The following is a 17070-nucleotide window of genomic DNA, read 5'->3' as shown; positions in this document are numbered from 1 at the left end:
AACCTCATAGACACATGAAAAACTGAAAAAGTGCAAAACCATGGCACCACCTCTTTAAGCAAATCCCCCATAGGGATACTTTGTAAACAATAAGCAGTACAATGACATATTAGTTTGAATGAGCAGATATACATGATAATCACAAGTATTTGAGCCTATGCCAGACTCTAATCAAAAAGGTGGAGGCTGGGGTGGAGGAGGCAGCTTAGCAGAAGTGGTCAGGCAGCAAGACCATCAGAGACCTAGAGAATTCGAACCGTATTTAAAGGAACCTCTTTGCTAATGCGTGAGCTGTGATTGGAGTATGAGTGTGTGACATAATGACCAGCAGTGCTGTGAATGGGGAATAGAAAGCTGATGTTCACATCAGCTGACTGACAGCTGGTTACAGCTTTGGTGTGCAAGACTTCCGTGTCCTGCATGAACTAACGCTATGCTATTTGTGGTTAAAATCACTTGACCTTTCTCCTGGACCTTTGTCAGAGGTAAATGGCCGTGGGAGATGATCAATACTCACTCAGCTAACTAGACACACAGACTGTCATATGTATAAACTATAGTTATGTGTCCCCAAGGAGGGCAGTTTTACTGTAATGAAGCCTTTAGGGTGAGAGGTGAAGCGGTGTACTTGCTCTTCTTAATGAATCAAAATCGAAATGTTGGCCATGTTGCAGAAATAGTTACAACTAATATTGCTTGCAATAATAACAAACAATTCTGAGATGCAGGGCCAACCAGCTCTTCTAAAACATTTAGCCACATGAACCCTAGCATTGCTGGGGCGAACATTCAGTAAAAATAGCCAATCTACAAGGTTGCATATCGGCTATTGTCGGCAAAGAGATAGGTAGAGGCAAAAAACTAGGGGCCTAGTATGGACCCCCGGGAGATTCTGGTCAATGAAGTATAATAGGGTTTAAGTGGTTAACGGCTCTCTGACCAATTATTTTGCATCTTGCTAATCTTGCTTTACAAATCAGATCAGGAGGAAAAAAACTACAATACTGTAGACATTATGTAACGCTCATGTCCATTATTCTGCATATTATTTATAGTGCTAATCCATGCCCTTGTTCTTGTCCCCTCTCAGATGGGCCATCTGTGCAGGCACATGGCCAGCTAAAGGTGCCTTGGACTCAACTGTTCTCACCAGGGGACATTATATCATAGCACATGGGGTCAGCAGGACCTCCAGCCCAATTATAAGAAAGACGTCACCTCGTGTTTTTCTACAATCTACAGCAGTGTCTACTCAAACACTTCCATGTCAAGGAGCCCCAAATGAATATGAATTTGTCCGCAGACCCCCATACGAGAGAGAACATTGTCAACATTTTAAGAAAATAGCTGAAACGTAGCTGCTTAAACTGTTCCTGCGCACGCAGTGGCACGCACGCACGCACGCATGCATGCAATCACACACGCACGCACGCACGCACGCACGCGCTATACGCACACACACACACACACACACACACACACACACACACACACACACACACACACACACACACACACACACACACACACACACACACACACACACACACACACACACACACACACACACACGCACACACACACACACACACATTCCCCTGAAGGGTGTCCTTACCTTCTTACAGGCAGTGACGGAGGACCCCATCATTGTGCTGTCTGTGCTGCATCCCTCTGCCTCGGTGGATTCGGAGCCTTCATACATGGCAGATGACTGGAAGTTACTGCAAGGGGGACATGTGTACAAAACAAGGGGTGGTTCTGTCAGAACACAGCCTGTGTTAATTTAACTCTGAGAGTAACAACTCTCAACTCTCTGTAACAAAATTGACATTCAGTCTCAGTTACAAATTGCTCATTAACACTGAAAATAATTGAGGTCAGTAATAATGATTCTCTTTTTGCTGGAGTACCCCGACATGAGAAATAGAAAGTAATTTGTCATGTTTGCTAAATGTTGTCCGGCTATATCATTCCACTTACAGTGACAGTTAGCTGAAGGCTTATTGCAGCAGCAGCAGCTGATTAAATACATTTATTTACTTTTACCAAGGGGAATGCTGAACAGTATTCCCCGTCACATTGCTCCCAAGAATATGGAGTCAAATAGAGATGCAGCCAGGCCATATGGTGGATATTGAACATGCATGGGTGAACACATCCAGCTACCTGATGCTAAACGTCAAACTGCTCCCAACAAACCTCCAGGCCAGTATGATATCAGAAGGGTTCAATCCAAGGTCGGTCTGTCACCTGGCTAGGGTCCAAGGTTAGGCGCCTCAAAAAGCTCATTCATTTGGGGAAATTCTGTGCACTGCATTCTATGCTGCCAAAGCACAATACTGTACATTACAACTATGTAAGATGATGATTCACCTCCTAATCTTCACTACGCATCTTCTCAGTATAATATATAGTATAATATAATAATACAGTATGATGATATTATCCCCTGTGAGTGATTAGACTCTGACATCTGACCAAGGGATTTGTACGAGGATGTGTGTCGCCTACATTTTGTTTTGTTTTGCTGGATGAGATTAGTGAATATTGTGGAGGATGGGCTCTCTCTCTGGCATGCAGCCATCACAATAACAGCATCCATTAGCAAATTGCTGATCTAAAACCATTTTAAACACATTTATTATTTTTTCAAAAATAGCTAAAATAGCTAATCAAGCTCACAGCACGTCACCACGTATTGTGAGCTTGATTAGCTATTTTTGAAAAAAGAATAAATGTCGTACTCTGTTTTCGTCGCTCGACACCATCCCGCGACGAAGTGTAACGGGCTTAAGTTGTTAAACAATAAAGCCATTGTTGTGTTGCAAAAACCTTTTAGCTTATCTTAAAATATAGCCATTTTAGTATATTTACTCAAATTAAAACCTGATGTTGTTGCCGTTTCCTGCATAGATGCTACATGATCCTGCAGACAAAGTACTAACAAAGCTCCGTAATCAACTAGTACAGTGGTGGTTCTCAACCTTTTCTGGATCAGGGCCCACTTGAAAATCATGAAAGCGTTTTGCGGCCCACCTTACTTACGTGGTCAGATGGGTGGGCCGTGTGCATTTTCAGAACATGTCTATTTTAATGATCAATCAATCGATTGCGTTCCACCTTGGATCAATGGAACTAACGTACAGTATAGTACACTTTAAGTTCTTATTTATTGGTATCACTTTATAATATTAATGTCATGTTATCATTACAATCTTAGTGTTTTGCCAATTATTTGGCGGCCCACTCGCAATACCCTCTGAGAGCCACTGAAATATTAGTGACCCTCCATCACGTAAAAAGATGCCTCTATAGCAGGGGTCTTCAACCTTTTCAGACCAGGGACCCCCAAACTGATGGGGTGATGGAGCAGGGACCCCCTACCTCGTAGGGTAGGGGGTAGGCCACCACATATATCGTATATTTATGTATCAAATTGTGTTTTATATGTATAAACATGAACAAATGGTTGCCTGGAGCCTGCTCCTACCCACAGGTTGTCCCGGTGTGCAAAAGACCTTTTCTTTCTCTACAAAATATGTATAAACATACCATGTTATTGTGCATTCAATACTAAGCTATTCAAATATGTTATGTTTAAAGAGATATTGACATTTTTGGGGAAAAAAATATATATTTTTTTTATTTATTTTTTTATCAAACAATTTCGTGGACCCCCTGCAGTACCTCCACGGACCCCCTAGGGGTCGCAGACCCCCTGTTGAAGACCTCTGCTCTATAGACTTAAGGTCCTTACACACCGGGGCGATTTTTTCGTGCGAATAATACGCTTTTTTTTAAAAACCTTATAAAGTCAATGCAAGCGTACATGGCGCGAAAAAGCGGAAAAGCGAAGCGAAAAAGCGTCTTTTAATTATTCGGAACGAGTCCGAATTTTGCGTATATTCGCCACATTCGCCGGTGTGTAAGGGCCTTTAGACTTAGATGAGGAAATGAGCACTCAAACTTCATGAGACAGGCAGCACCTATATGAGATACCTGCAGACTGCATAGAGATACATGAACACTGAGGAATCTGCTGTATTACATTAAATTAAAATGCTATAATCCCACGTCATAGGCTATTAATAGGCAAGAATCCACATGCTGAGATATGCTACCTAACAGATAATGTTGAATGGCACTAATTAGTTGCAATTTGGAAAACAGATTGGCTGGGTTGGGGAGGCATAGAATATTTAATGAGATGCAAGTATGTATATTTTTGGAACAAATAAAAAAGCATCCTGAATGGAGAGATCCTCAAATTATCTTACTTTATATGCAGCTTAAATGTATGTATGTTTGATGTAAATATCTGTCTCAAAGAGGGGGTGAGTTTGCTTTGGATCTCTTACCATGGTGGTCTGGATAAATCTCTCTCTCACGCACACGCGCACACACACACACACACACACACACACACACACACACACACACACACACACACACACACACACACACACACGTGTGTCACACACGGTCCTTTAGGATGGTAATGTGTGAAGTTGGACAGTTGGATTGATTTGTCACGCACGACCTAATTTTTTCTGTGATGAGCCTGATTGACATGAAACGGTTAACCATGAACATTTGGTTACTTTTTTTTACATAGGCCTGTGGCCCCCGACCTCAATTCATTTAACAATTTTGGCCCCCTGTCTAATCCAGTTGAATACCCCTGGTTAGAGGTAGCCTTGTAGCCTATATGCAGCCATTCAACGCCATCTGACGTGAACACATTAATTTCCAGTGTTGCCATGTCGGCTTACTATAAGCAACTTTGGGATTATTTTTCTGTAAAGTTGCTTGTAAATATTGGTAGTTGCGGGTTGCGTTTTTTTGGGATTGTTTCTAAAGTGTAGGCTACTTGTAGCCATGATTCACATGACGCTCGGTATGACAGTCATGTTTCAGGGCTAGGATAGGCTACTTGCTTATTTAGGCTTGCTTCCAAAATAAATATTATTGTTTACACCAGTGGTTCTCAAATATTTTCATGAAAATGTTTTGTGCCCAGGGAGCTTGTGTTGTTAGAATAATATTCAAAATATTCCACATTTTATTGCAAGAGTAAAATAGCACATCTACTGTGATCCTCACGACCCATTGCATCGCGACACGTCGTGTGAGCTTGTAGATCGGCTATGTTCAAATAGCCGATGACACAAATAAAGTGCTCATGTGAGTGCTCTGGTTGCTTATTTATCTCACAAAACCTGGCAACACTGGACATTTCATTGTATGCGCTTGGATAGCGTCCAGCGTCCCCCAGGATGATGTGCGTTTATAGAGTATGATGGCTTTTGGCACGTTTTGGTAGCTTAGCTGTATATATAGGCGACAGCACACTGCAGAGCCTTTCTGTAGGAAGCCCAATACTTTTTTATATGAAACGTTTTATTCCATTTCGGCAACCTTCAGTGTAATGTTAAAAGTGCAGACTGCCCTTAATGCAGTGCCAGTGAGGATGTATAAATATGAGTGAACTGCGAATCAAAGATGCAAAGGCAACTTATTTCATCAGGATAATTTGTGAAAAGTGCAATTAATGATAGCCTATCATATTTAATATCCGTATAATTATATAGCTTCCTCTTCCTTTTTTTCATAAATCACACGCTGTCATGTCTTGTAAGTCCGATGTTTTGCCTCGTATTGCGTGAATGAGGGTCATATGAATGAAAGTGATGGCTATGGCAAATAGCCTGCTGTTGTAAACTAATCCTGCAGATGTGTTGCATTCATATAGTTTGCTTTCATTATTTCACCTGTCTTTCTGAATGGTCGGTGACTGATTTTACGCGTTGAGTGTCTCGGATACGCATTTGGGTATAATGTGGGCACAAGCACAACACCTACACATCTGAAACGGTCCTATACGTCGCGCAACAGAAGCAGAATCCTACCTTGAGGTCTTCAAAAGGCACTTAAAGGCGCCAGCAGCCATCCCGTCCAAAAAGCCCAAATGTCCGAGCCGTTGTGATCGGATGGATCCTATAGATTTGGAAAGCGCGGCGATGCGTAACTGTCGTGGAGACCCTCTTTAAGTCCAGATGCTCAGCTCATCCCCATCAGCCGAAGACCAAGGAATTCCACTGCTCACGATCACTTAAGAAGCGCTATGGACGGTTAACTGCAGCAGCACATCAATGTGTGTGACTCTCACTCAAGTGCCAAAGCGCAAGCTGCTTAAAACACATACAAAACACTGAGCGACGTAGACAAGGGCATGTGCGTGCGCAAACTCACCCCTCACACACACGCACGCACGTGCATGCACGCACGCACACACACACACACACACACACACACACACACACACACACACACACACACACACACACACACACACACACACACACACACACACACACACACACACACACACACACACACACACACACACACACACACACACACAGTGATACCAGCCACTAGTTCAGGCAATAATGTATTGCTAGTTGCTTTAAAAAAAATAAGTGTGTGTGTGTGTGTGTGTGTGTGTGTGTGTGTGTGTGTGTGTGTGTGTGTGTGTGTGTGTGTGTGTGTGTGTGTGTGTGTGTGTGTGTGTGTGTGCGGGTGGGTGAGTGTGCGTGTGCGTGTGTGACTAAAAGCAGATCAGAAATGTTCCATACTGGGTGGAATCACTCCAGCTAGCAGATAAGTAATGTTATAGCCTGGCCCTATACTGTGGGTGGTAGGCTACACTACCACAACTCACAGAGCTGAGCTGCCAGTCATTATGCTACTTCCTGTGTAGAGAATCACTGCTAATATCAAAGGAAGACCGCTTCAAAAAACCTCATCACATTGATCCTGTCCTGTCCAGATAAATACTATTTTCAATGGCCTTTATCCCGCTGCTGTCTCTTCTTCATCAACAACAACAACAACTACCACTACCACTACTACTACTACTACTACTACTACTACTACTACTACTATACAGCATAACTCTATTTATAAAAGCAATTTTACCTCAAACTATTAATTTGGTGATGTGATCGTTCTTACAGTCTGGTGCTTTGTTTTGTAGTGTATTTTTATTGTATTGTATTGTATTGTATGTATTATAATAATGATGTATTACTGATGAATTGAGTACAATGGACCACAATGGAAACAAGCCCCTGCTGGGGCTTTTTGTGTTATCCTTTTAGAATAACCTTTTGACTATACTACTGTTAATAAACTGTTAATAAAATATTCAGTGCAAAAAAACAACATTGTTTAAAAAAATTACATTATGTTGCTTGTGTGAATGCACTCCTGACACAAACAACAGTTAAAATTAATGCGAATTAATCGCGTGAAATAAATCACTCACACTAAATTATAATTAGGAACCAGGCTATTAAAAGTGCTTTAAAAGTACACCGTAAAACTTAAAAATCTATCCTAAAACAGACAGGCAATCAACCAGTGTAGGGAAAATAAAATAGGGGTAAAGGGCTATTCACACAGGAAGAGAGTGACGCACCTAGTAATCAATTTTCAATGAGCGGCGAGTGTTCAGGTAGGTGGAGCACTGTCAATTTGACGGGTGCGACCCCCTGAAATTGTCAATTAGTGCGTCTCACACATGCCCGTGCAAAAATAAATTACGTGACGTGTCGAAACACATCTTTTCACACAACGAGGGTATTGCAACCCCGCAGACTCAACGGGTACAAGGCGTACACGGGCGTAGCGGGTGTGCGGGCGTATTGCCGCCTTTAATTATGTTCTCTTCTGCCGGTTTTAGTTCAAAGCCGATAGGAGCAGCGTTGTCTATAATGAACCCAACCCCCTGCAGCAGTATGTCTACGTACTGTATGTGTGGCTATGACAGCTACCATATCGTCACTGTTGGGTGGAAACCTTGTACGTCCAAAACTGTTCAGGAAATGGAAAAAATAACCCGTGTTCCAATGGATCCAGTGTACAAATCCAACATGTGTAGAACTCACAGAACCCCTTTCACTTTAAAAACAATTGAAAAACATATAACACAAATATCAGATCTACAAGCTCACAATGCATCACAACGCCTCATCGTGATACATTGTGAGCTTGGAGATCTGCTATTTTTGCTACATTTGTGTGACACGTAGTAAGACGAGGTAGGGCAAGAATTCATGAAAAAAACATTAGAAAGGAACGGTATTCTTGCTTTGATGCCTTTATAAAGGCGTACGGTGTATGTCTGTATGTCTGTGTGTCTGTGTGTGTGTGTGTGTGTGTGTGTGTGTGTGTGTGTGTGTGTGTGTGTGTGTGTGTGTGTGTGTGTGTGTGTGTGTGTGTGTGTACACACAAAGAAAACACAAATCACACCTCGCTGACTCCCATTTGCTACTTCTGTCAATCACCTTACCTCGACCACCACCCTAAGAGAGCGGTAAGTGAGCTGTGAGAGTCATATCTAAGGTTTCTCATATTGGATGCTCAGGGTACAATTTCCCCTCCAGGGTACATTAGAGAGGCCTATGGAAGATCTGAGGGGGGTGAAAGGAGCTGTGAGAGTTGTGGTGGAGTGGTTCAGGTATACATACACGAGTAACTACTTTAATAGTGACAGCATGGGTCCTGACAAGCCTGCATAAATATCAGACAGAGCCGGAGAGAGAAAAATAAAATATAGAAACAAACAGATAGCAGGAATTGTATTTTTAAAGGCACAGAAACTACAACAAATGTCTGATTGGCGAAACCTCTGTATAGCTTCTGCAGTCAAGGACTGACAGTCCCTGACTGAGAGAACTCAGAACTGCGTTCATGTAGATGTACTGTTATATGGGATGGGATACTGTAAGTATGTGAAAATGAGAAGGTGCTGATGGAATGTGACTTGTCAATGTGTGTGTGTGTGTGTGTGTGTGTGTGTGTGTGTGTGTGTGTGTGTGTGTGTGTGTGTGTGTGTGTGTGTGTGTGTGTGTGTGTGTGTGTGTGTGTGTGTGTGTGTGTGTGTGTGTGTGTGTGCATGGTGTGCATGTGAGTGTTGTACTCTGCATGTTTTTTATATGGGACAGAGAAACAGAAGGAGACTAAGACAGAAATAGCTTCATTTCTGACTGGAAAGTCTTCAAAGATGAAATGCACAGAATAAGCACTCCAATGTGCAAGCAGGATAAAGGTCTGTCTGTGTGTGTGTGTGAGGGGTGACGTACATGGTTCATGCATGCTGGGACACAGAAGCCAGTTTGTTTTATGCTAAATTGTTTTTAATTAATCATTTTTCTGAAAATAATTATAAATGGTTGCAATCTGACAGATTCAGAGCCAAGATGTAATAATCAATTCACAGACTGGAGCAAAATGCAAGTCAAACATTATGGTTAGCTATTTCCATCTGGTGCAAATGCCCCAAGAGCAGAATCATAAAAGCTGTGTCATATGTCTACCAAAAAGTGCATAAAAAGGTATTTCTTTAAAGGATCATATCCAACATTAATCTCATATGCCTGCCTTCAGGCAATGGCGAATGCCTGGGTGATAATCAATCAATCAGTCAGTCAATCAGTCAATCAGTCAATCAGTCAATCAGTCAGTCAATCAGTCAGTCAGTCAATCAGTCAATCTACCTGTCTGTCTGTCTGTCTGTCTGTCTGTCTGTCTGTCTATATATGATGTGTATCTCGACTCACACATATCGGCAATTTGTTGACTCCACCAAGCCGCAGGCATGGCAGAGACTATGTTTTTGCCCCTGTTCGTCCGTCTGTGTGTCCTTGTTTCTGATCATTTTGGTGCTTGGTCTGCCTATTCCCAACTATCTTCCCTTCCCGTTGTCATAAGTTCACCCCCTCCACCATCCTCCTCCTACCACAGTGCAGCTCACCTCTACAGCCAGCCACCACACGAGGAAAGCTATTTTAGTTTCCTCTCAAACCCAGGGATCTCCAACTGCTCTTTAAAGAGAGTCTGGTCTGCATGTCAGTCAGTTTGACCCACATCTCCAGCCTGCTCTCCTGCTGAAGCTCCTGTGAGACTCGATATGTGCACATATAGCTGTGTAACCAAGGACACAGGTACGGCAGGTGATCTACTGTTCATTACAACTCAAGGTCAGTAGGATCTGTAACAGATGAAGAGCCCTATCTTGCGCCCGGCACGCAATTGGCAAAAAGAGGAGCTAAAATATTAGTATGCAAATTCTCTTTCCGTCCGTCCGTCCATCTGTTTGTCTGCGCGTCTGTAGTTTATGTATCTCGAAAAACATTCGATTCGACCGACCGACTTTAAACTTGTCACGAGTATCGCAGAGGACTCGATATATATACGCCCATATACTGTAGGCATACTGGGCATACATCGGTTGGGTAGGCGGTTGTCCAGAAGTGCTGATCTGACCAATGTGCCCATATTATATATGAGCATGTCCATAGAAACACCAAGAACAACAAAAAAAGAAAACTACAAAATGCAAGAACCAAGCAGAAACCATTTTTCTTCCATTCTTCCATCACATCCTTTCCCTGTGTGTTCTTCTCATTGTTCACATTTTCTTACTCCTTCACTCAACTCAACAATATCCTTTTTCTCCTTCTCCTTCTTCTTCTTCCTCTTCTTCCTCTTGTCCTGGTTCTACACTGTCCCCCCAGGACGTCTTCCAGTTAATCCTTAATTCTTCCTTAATCCAAAAGCTGTTAAAGGGAGCACAACTTATCCATCATGCACTCTGTTAAACACATGAACTCAAGCATCCCGAATCTGCATGTCATGATAGACGAACATTAGTAAAAATAGGCAAACAATTGGTGAAAATAAACTGGGTTCTCAGCCTCATCGGCAGAGAGGAGACTTCTGAAGGAGCTGGGACTAAATAAAGCAAATGGGGGTTGAAACAGAGCTGTCACCGACAAACCTCTGTCACAGAAGAGTAGCACATGATAACATTGGAGTATATTTCATAACATAACATACACATTTGTTAGCATTATTTAACTTCACAAGTCTACAAGTAGCCTACAGGAGGAGAGAGGATTCAAACAGAGAGGTGCCGGTTTGTCTGCTGGGTGTGGGGGTTACAATTAACATCCTCTTTGTTGTTTACCTGGGAGACAGAAGGTTTTGGCATCCCCCTCCCTGGTCTATACAGTTTGCAAATGTCTTGGCCAGGGGGTGGGGTCTCACCTTCCAAAGCTCACACACCCACACATATGCATCTTCTTTAGATCTCTAGGCTATAAAGACCATACTGATTTGTGACTTAGTGTGTGTGCCACTCCAGGCCGACAGGCTGTGGAGCTGGCTGTGGAACTCTGTACTATGCAATAAATCGGAAGCAAAGAAACCTCACTGACACTGACTAGTGAAGACTCAAATTCATTCTACAACCATTCATACTCACCACTGGAACAACAAATTATCTACAATATGGCGTTTGTAGCTGACTTAGCTTCTGGCTAGGGTGGTTCAGGTAGGGTGGTCATCACCACAGGTGTTTGTAAGAACACACAGAGTAAGTCTTTGGCCTTTAGCCAGATTTATTGAAGATTAGGGTGGGGGTAGATATGTGGTCTAAATGGGAAGCACAAATAGAAAAAATAACATCAGTGCTTATCACAATAAATCAATAACTGAATAATCTCCTCAATGAAAGAACAGCATACAGTATACTGTTAACCATAGCTAACATTACTGCTGGTAAATACATGCATATTAAACAGTAACATTTCCAGGCACATTAATTGTAAGAATGGGAGCTGCCATATTGTGAAACACAATGTAAAGCTTACTTAACAGCTCACACTACTGAATTATACAACATGTGGATATCACAAAACATTCAGGCTACAACTCTGCTTGTATTAGCTGTTGTAAACATTACAGCATAGAAAAGAATTCACCTATTGTTAGCTAAATAACAAATGCATACATACACTGTAACTTGTTAAATCTCAACTGAACAACATGAAAGGCACTTACTTTTAGTTCAGTAACGCACACATGTAACCCACTGCATTATAAACTGGGACTAAACTAAATTATAGGCAACAAACAATATTCTCTTTCAGAAGGATGGTAGGTCTGCATTTTTGCAATGAGGACGTTTTTCTGTGACAGTCTCTTCCTGTATTGAGTCTCACGTGATCTCGCGGGTCTCACGTGATCTCGCGGGATCTCACGTGATCCCGCGGGATCTTGATGAAGGTTCATGGACTCTATTTTACAGCCGCCCCTACTTTCGCTATGTGAAAGTACATCTTGTAGAGGCTATGGACATTCGGAAGGAGGTGCAGAGTCATGGTCGCCCTCAGGGATCGCTGGGAGCTTGATTAGGCGGGCCACTGCTCGGTGGTAGACTTTGTCTTTGACTTGGATGTCTGCTGATCGAATGTGACCATCTACGCTGATGTGGACATCTTTCACTTTGCCTACTGGCCAGCGAGCTCTGGGAAGTTGATGGTCGATAATCATGACCACAGCGTCGGGTGTAAGCTCTTCTGCATCACGTTGCCACTTCTGGCGTGGCTGCAGAGTGGGGAGGTACCTCTTTATGAAGTGGCTCCAAAACTGGTCCGCCAGTACTTGGCTATGTCGCCATCTCCTTCGGCTCAAGATTTCTGACTCGGGGTAGACCACCTGAGGTAGTGAAGAGTCAGGCCGCCCCATCAGAAGGTAGTTGGGGGTGACAGGATCAGGGTCGGATACATCAGATGAGACATAGCCCAGTGGCTTGGCATTTAGAATGCCCTCTACCTCTGTCAGTACGGTCCTAAGGACTTCTTCGGTGAGTATCTGGACACCAACTGTGGCATTGAGTGCAGCTTTAATGGAGCGGATCTCCCGTTCCCATGTACCTCCAAAGTGTGGTGAGTTGGGAGGGTTGTACTTGAACTGGATCTTCTGCTTTGCCAGCTCTGCTTGGAGGGTAGGGCTCATGGCTGTGAAGCTCTCCCGTAGCTCTCTGGCTCCTCCTCTAAAATTTGTCCCCTGGTCGGATAAAATTTCGAAGGGGGTACCACGTCGCGCCACAAAGCGCCTCAAGGCCATCAGGAACGAGTCGCTGTCCATTGAGGAGAGGAGATCTAGGTGCACACAGCGGGTCGTCATACACTTAAAGATCACTCCCCATCTTTTTTCAGTGCCCCTCGCTCTCTTGACTAGGAATGGGCCAAAACAATCTACTCCGGTGGAGTAAAAGGCTGGCTTCAGGAGTCTGAGCCGTGCTGGAGGGAGATCAGCCATCTTGGGTACCTTTGGTTTGGCCCTCCACTTCTGGCACTCTGGGCAGAGACGTTGATGTTTACGTACTGCTTCCCGGCCCCTCAGGATCCAGAAGCGTCGTCGGATCTCAGCGAAGACCCTCTCTGGGCCGGGGTGGCACAGCTTGACATCATACTGCTTTACTAGTAGTGGCGTAACTGGATGCTTTGGGTCAAGGACTATCGGGTGCTGTACTTCATTGCTGAGGCCTTCCGCACGACGAAGTCGGCCCCCAACACGGATGAGTCCTGTGCTGGGGTCGTACTCTGGAGACAGCATGATTAGGCGACTGCTTGGTGAGATGGGCTTGCCTGCCTTGAGAGCCTGGTACTCCTCCTCAAAACTGTCCATCTGCGCTTGTTGCAGTATGTTGGTTTCTGCTGTCTGGTAGTCTAAGGCAGTGGGATTGGCTGCTTGGTCGGCCGCCCCGTCTCCAGGTCTGCAGGTAGCTTCCATCAAGGACTCGAAGGTTGAGTGATGTGTGACGTCGACCATGAGGGGAAGGACTTTGGTCAGTCCGCAGAACTTAGGTTTTCGGAGCTCGGCTGGGTCTTCCGATGTTTCTGTGGTAGGCAGCACGGGCCAGGCTTCTGGGCCTAGGTACAGGAACTGTGGGCCCTGACACCATCTGTTAGGCTCTGATAACTCCATGAGGGTCTTGCCACGTGTCACGTCATCGGCAGGATTCTTGGCAGTATCTACGTACCTCCAGGTTTGGCCATCCGTGAGTTCCTGGATCTCTGCGACCCGTGTCCCCACGAAGACCTTGTATTTACATGACTCTGACTGCAGCCAGGCAAGTACAGTGGTGGAGTCTGTCCACAGGATGGTGTTAGTGATTCTCAATGTGAGCTCTTTGTGGAGTAATTGGCAGAGCTGAGCTCCAGTAAGAGCGGCATTTAGCTCCAATCTTGGCATGGAGAGCTGACGCTTTGGAGCCACGCGAGATCTTGCCAGTACAAAGGCCACCTGTACATTTCCTCTCCCATTGTCTGTACGGAGATAGGCCACTGACCCATAGGCTTCCTCTGACGCGTCGCAGAATATGTGCAGTTCTCTGCTCTCCTCAGGGTCATGCATGTCAGGGGTCATGTAACACCGGGGTAGACTGATCTGTGGAAGGTGCTGCAACTCCTCTTCCCAGGCCTTCCATCTCTGCAGGAGATCTGATGGTAAGAGAGGGTCATCCCACTCTCTCTCTTTGGCCCAGAGGTGTTGGACCAAGACCTTGGCTCGGGTGGTGAAAGGGAGTATATAACCAAGAGGGTCATACTGGCTTGCCAGGGTGCGGTAAATGTTGCGCATGGTTACTTCACCGTAAGGGACTGGGCGATGTCTGTAATGTAGAGTGTCAGAGGAGCAGTGCCAGGTCAATCCAAGGGCATGTTCTTGAGGTTCTGCTTGTGACTCTGAAATCCCCAGCTCGGTACTCTCTGATCTCGCCTCTTTGGGGAGGTGGTTGACGACTGAGGTCACATTGCTTGCCCACTGTCTTATTTCGAACCCACCCAGGGCCAGTATCTCCCTCAACTTGTCCACTAGGTGTTGGGCTTTGTCTTCAGCAGTTGTGCTCAGCAGACAGTTGTCGACATAAAAACACCTTTCAACTGCATGTCGAACGTCATCTCCAGGTTCACTGTGGTTGAGGACATGTCTCTGAAGGGCAAACGTAGCACAGCAAGGGCTACATGCGGTACCGAATGGGAGGACTTGCCACTCGTAGACCTCTGGTGGGTTCTCTGACTTCATGTCTCGCCATAAGAACCTCAGGAGCGGCCTGTCCTTGGTCAGAAGGCGGACCTGGTGAAACATACTTTTTATGTCTCCACTGATTGCCACACGATTTTCTCTGAACCGGAGGAGAACCCCTAGGAGTGAGGATCCTAAGGTGGGTCCCGGAAGCAGGAGATTGTTGAGGTTGTCGCCCTTGTAGGTAAAGGAGCAGTTGAAAACGACTCTGTTTTTGCTGTTGTGGGACACCATGTGGTGGGGGATGTACCACGACTCTTGTGACTGCTTGATTTCGTGAGGGGAGAGCCTGATTATGTAACCTGCCTTCTCCAGTTTCCGAATCTCCTCATTATAGGTGGCCGCTAGCTGTGGGTCTTTGGCCAGTCTGCGCTCTGTGCTACGAAGACAGGCTGTCACTGCCTCCTTGGGAGCCTGTAACTTAGGCATTTCCTTAATGCGCAGGAGCGGCGTGGCATATCTCTGTGTTCCCTCAACATCCACTCTTATTGTTTTCTCCTCCAACGTGTTGACTGCTTCGTGATCTTGTCGTGATCTGGTTACCTCCCTTTCACAGCGGAAGGGCAGGGTGTCCAGCTGCCAGAGCTTTTCCACATGGCGATACAGATCTGTAGTTGTGGAACTAACTGAGGTGAATAGGCATTGGGAGGCTGGAAGCTGGTCTTGAAGGTGTTTGGATGGGCCTTGTAGGGTCCAGCCAAGTTGGGTTTTTACTGCTGCAGGACCTCCAGGTGGGCCCAGACGAACAGGCTCGACCGGGACTATGAGGTCTAGGTGGTCTGACCCGATGAGCAGCATGGGGCATGCCTTGTGGAGAGGAGGTAGTGGTAGTCCTTGGAGGTGGCCATATTTCTCTTGTAGTGCGGACACAGGGTAAGTATATTCTGCCAAGCCCAGCTGGTCGGCGGTGAAGGCGCCTTGGATAGGGAATCTTTGGTGTGGCTGACTCACTGAGGATATAGCGAAAGACACTGAGGCACCGTGCAGTGTCTTAATCTCTTGATGTACAGTCCGCAGTTTCAGGTCCTCTGACTTTCCGTGCAGTCCTAGGTGCTGGGCAGCAGGGGTGAGCAGGATGGTTCGCTCTGAACCGTCGTCTAGGATTGCGTGAGTCTCGAACATCCTCTCCTTGTAGTGAAGGTTGACTTGGACGATTTTCAGGAACACTCTGCCACCACAGCGCGGTTGATCTAGATACAGTGTCTCTGAGTTGGCGTTGTACACTGCAGCTTCTTCTTGTTGTCTTTCGTCAGTGTTGTCCTGTTGTCTTTCACCGCTTCCCTCACTGCTCCGGTGGTTGACATCATGTAGTGGTGAAAGGTGCTTCCCATTACAGATACGGCATGGTTTCTTTAGGTCGCAATCCTTTGCCAAGTGTTCTCTGGCGCACCTCCAGCACCGTTTGTTTGTTTTGATCCAGGCGACGGCCTGGTCTTTGTTGAGGGATGCAAAGTCTGTGCACTGGCTGAGGTAATGAGTGGTGCTATTACAGTATGGGCAGAACACCTTTCCTTTGCTCCGTCCCTTTGGTGAGTCAGGTGGTGATTTTGGGGGGGCCTGCACCCCTCCATGCATGATGGTTGTCGCTCTGCTCTGGAAACGATGTGCTGGTTTCTGGTCATGTCTCTGGTCTTTCTTATCGAGGGGGTCTGTTGGGTCGAACTCCATGCATTCGGATTCGGACTGTAGCCAGTCTGCAAACTCTATGAGTGATGTTTTGCCTGACGTAGGCTCATTCTGGTTGTGTTGTCTTCTGAATTGTTGCTGTTGGTCTCGGGGTAACCTGTTCAGTAGGCGCTTAACGTTTGAGCCACTGTACAGCTCTTCTTTACCATCAGCTTTGAGGGCTTTCAACATGCCTACAAGGGCCTGCACTCGGAGGGAGAATTCATCAAAGGCACGTTCGTCTCCTGCACGGATTGTGGGCAGGTTCTCCAGTACCTCAATTTCCTTCAGGACGAATTGGTAGGGTCGCCCGTACCTTCTGTCCAGTGCCTGTAGAGCATTGGTGTAGGGCTGGGATGACTCAGCATGAGCGAGGACGAGTCTGTGGGCATTTGGGACTTTCACGTGTTTCAAGAGGAGAGAGTACTTGTACTGCTCAGACTGCCTTTCATGGAGGAGATTATT

The 17070-nt window shown here is 45.3% G+C and overlaps 1 protein-coding gene across 1 annotated transcript in view; it reads right to left on the bottom strand.

The window, feature by feature from the left end:
• The window catches only part of sphkap (SPHK1 interactor, AKAP domain containing), a gene marked incomplete at its 3' end in the record, with an annotated part of 118730 nt that overhangs the window by 59794 nt on the left and 41866 nt on the right, over window positions 1-17070 (bottom strand). The window contains exon 2 of the mRNA XM_080429086.1: window positions 1616-1721. Coding sequence (XP_080285212.1) covers window positions 1616-1721 — 106 coding nt within the window. The remainder of the gene's footprint in view (window positions 1-1615; window positions 1722-17070) is intronic.

The sequence above is a fragment of the Gymnoscopelus braueri genome, assembly GCF_963280865.1.
Source record: "Gymnoscopelus braueri genome assembly, chromosome: 5".
Lineage (NCBI taxonomy): Eukaryota > Metazoa > Chordata > Actinopteri > Myctophiformes > Myctophidae > Gymnoscopelus > Gymnoscopelus braueri.
The sequence above is the reverse complement of the archived record's forward strand: the minus strand, read 5'-3'. Positions and strand labels throughout refer to the sequence as shown.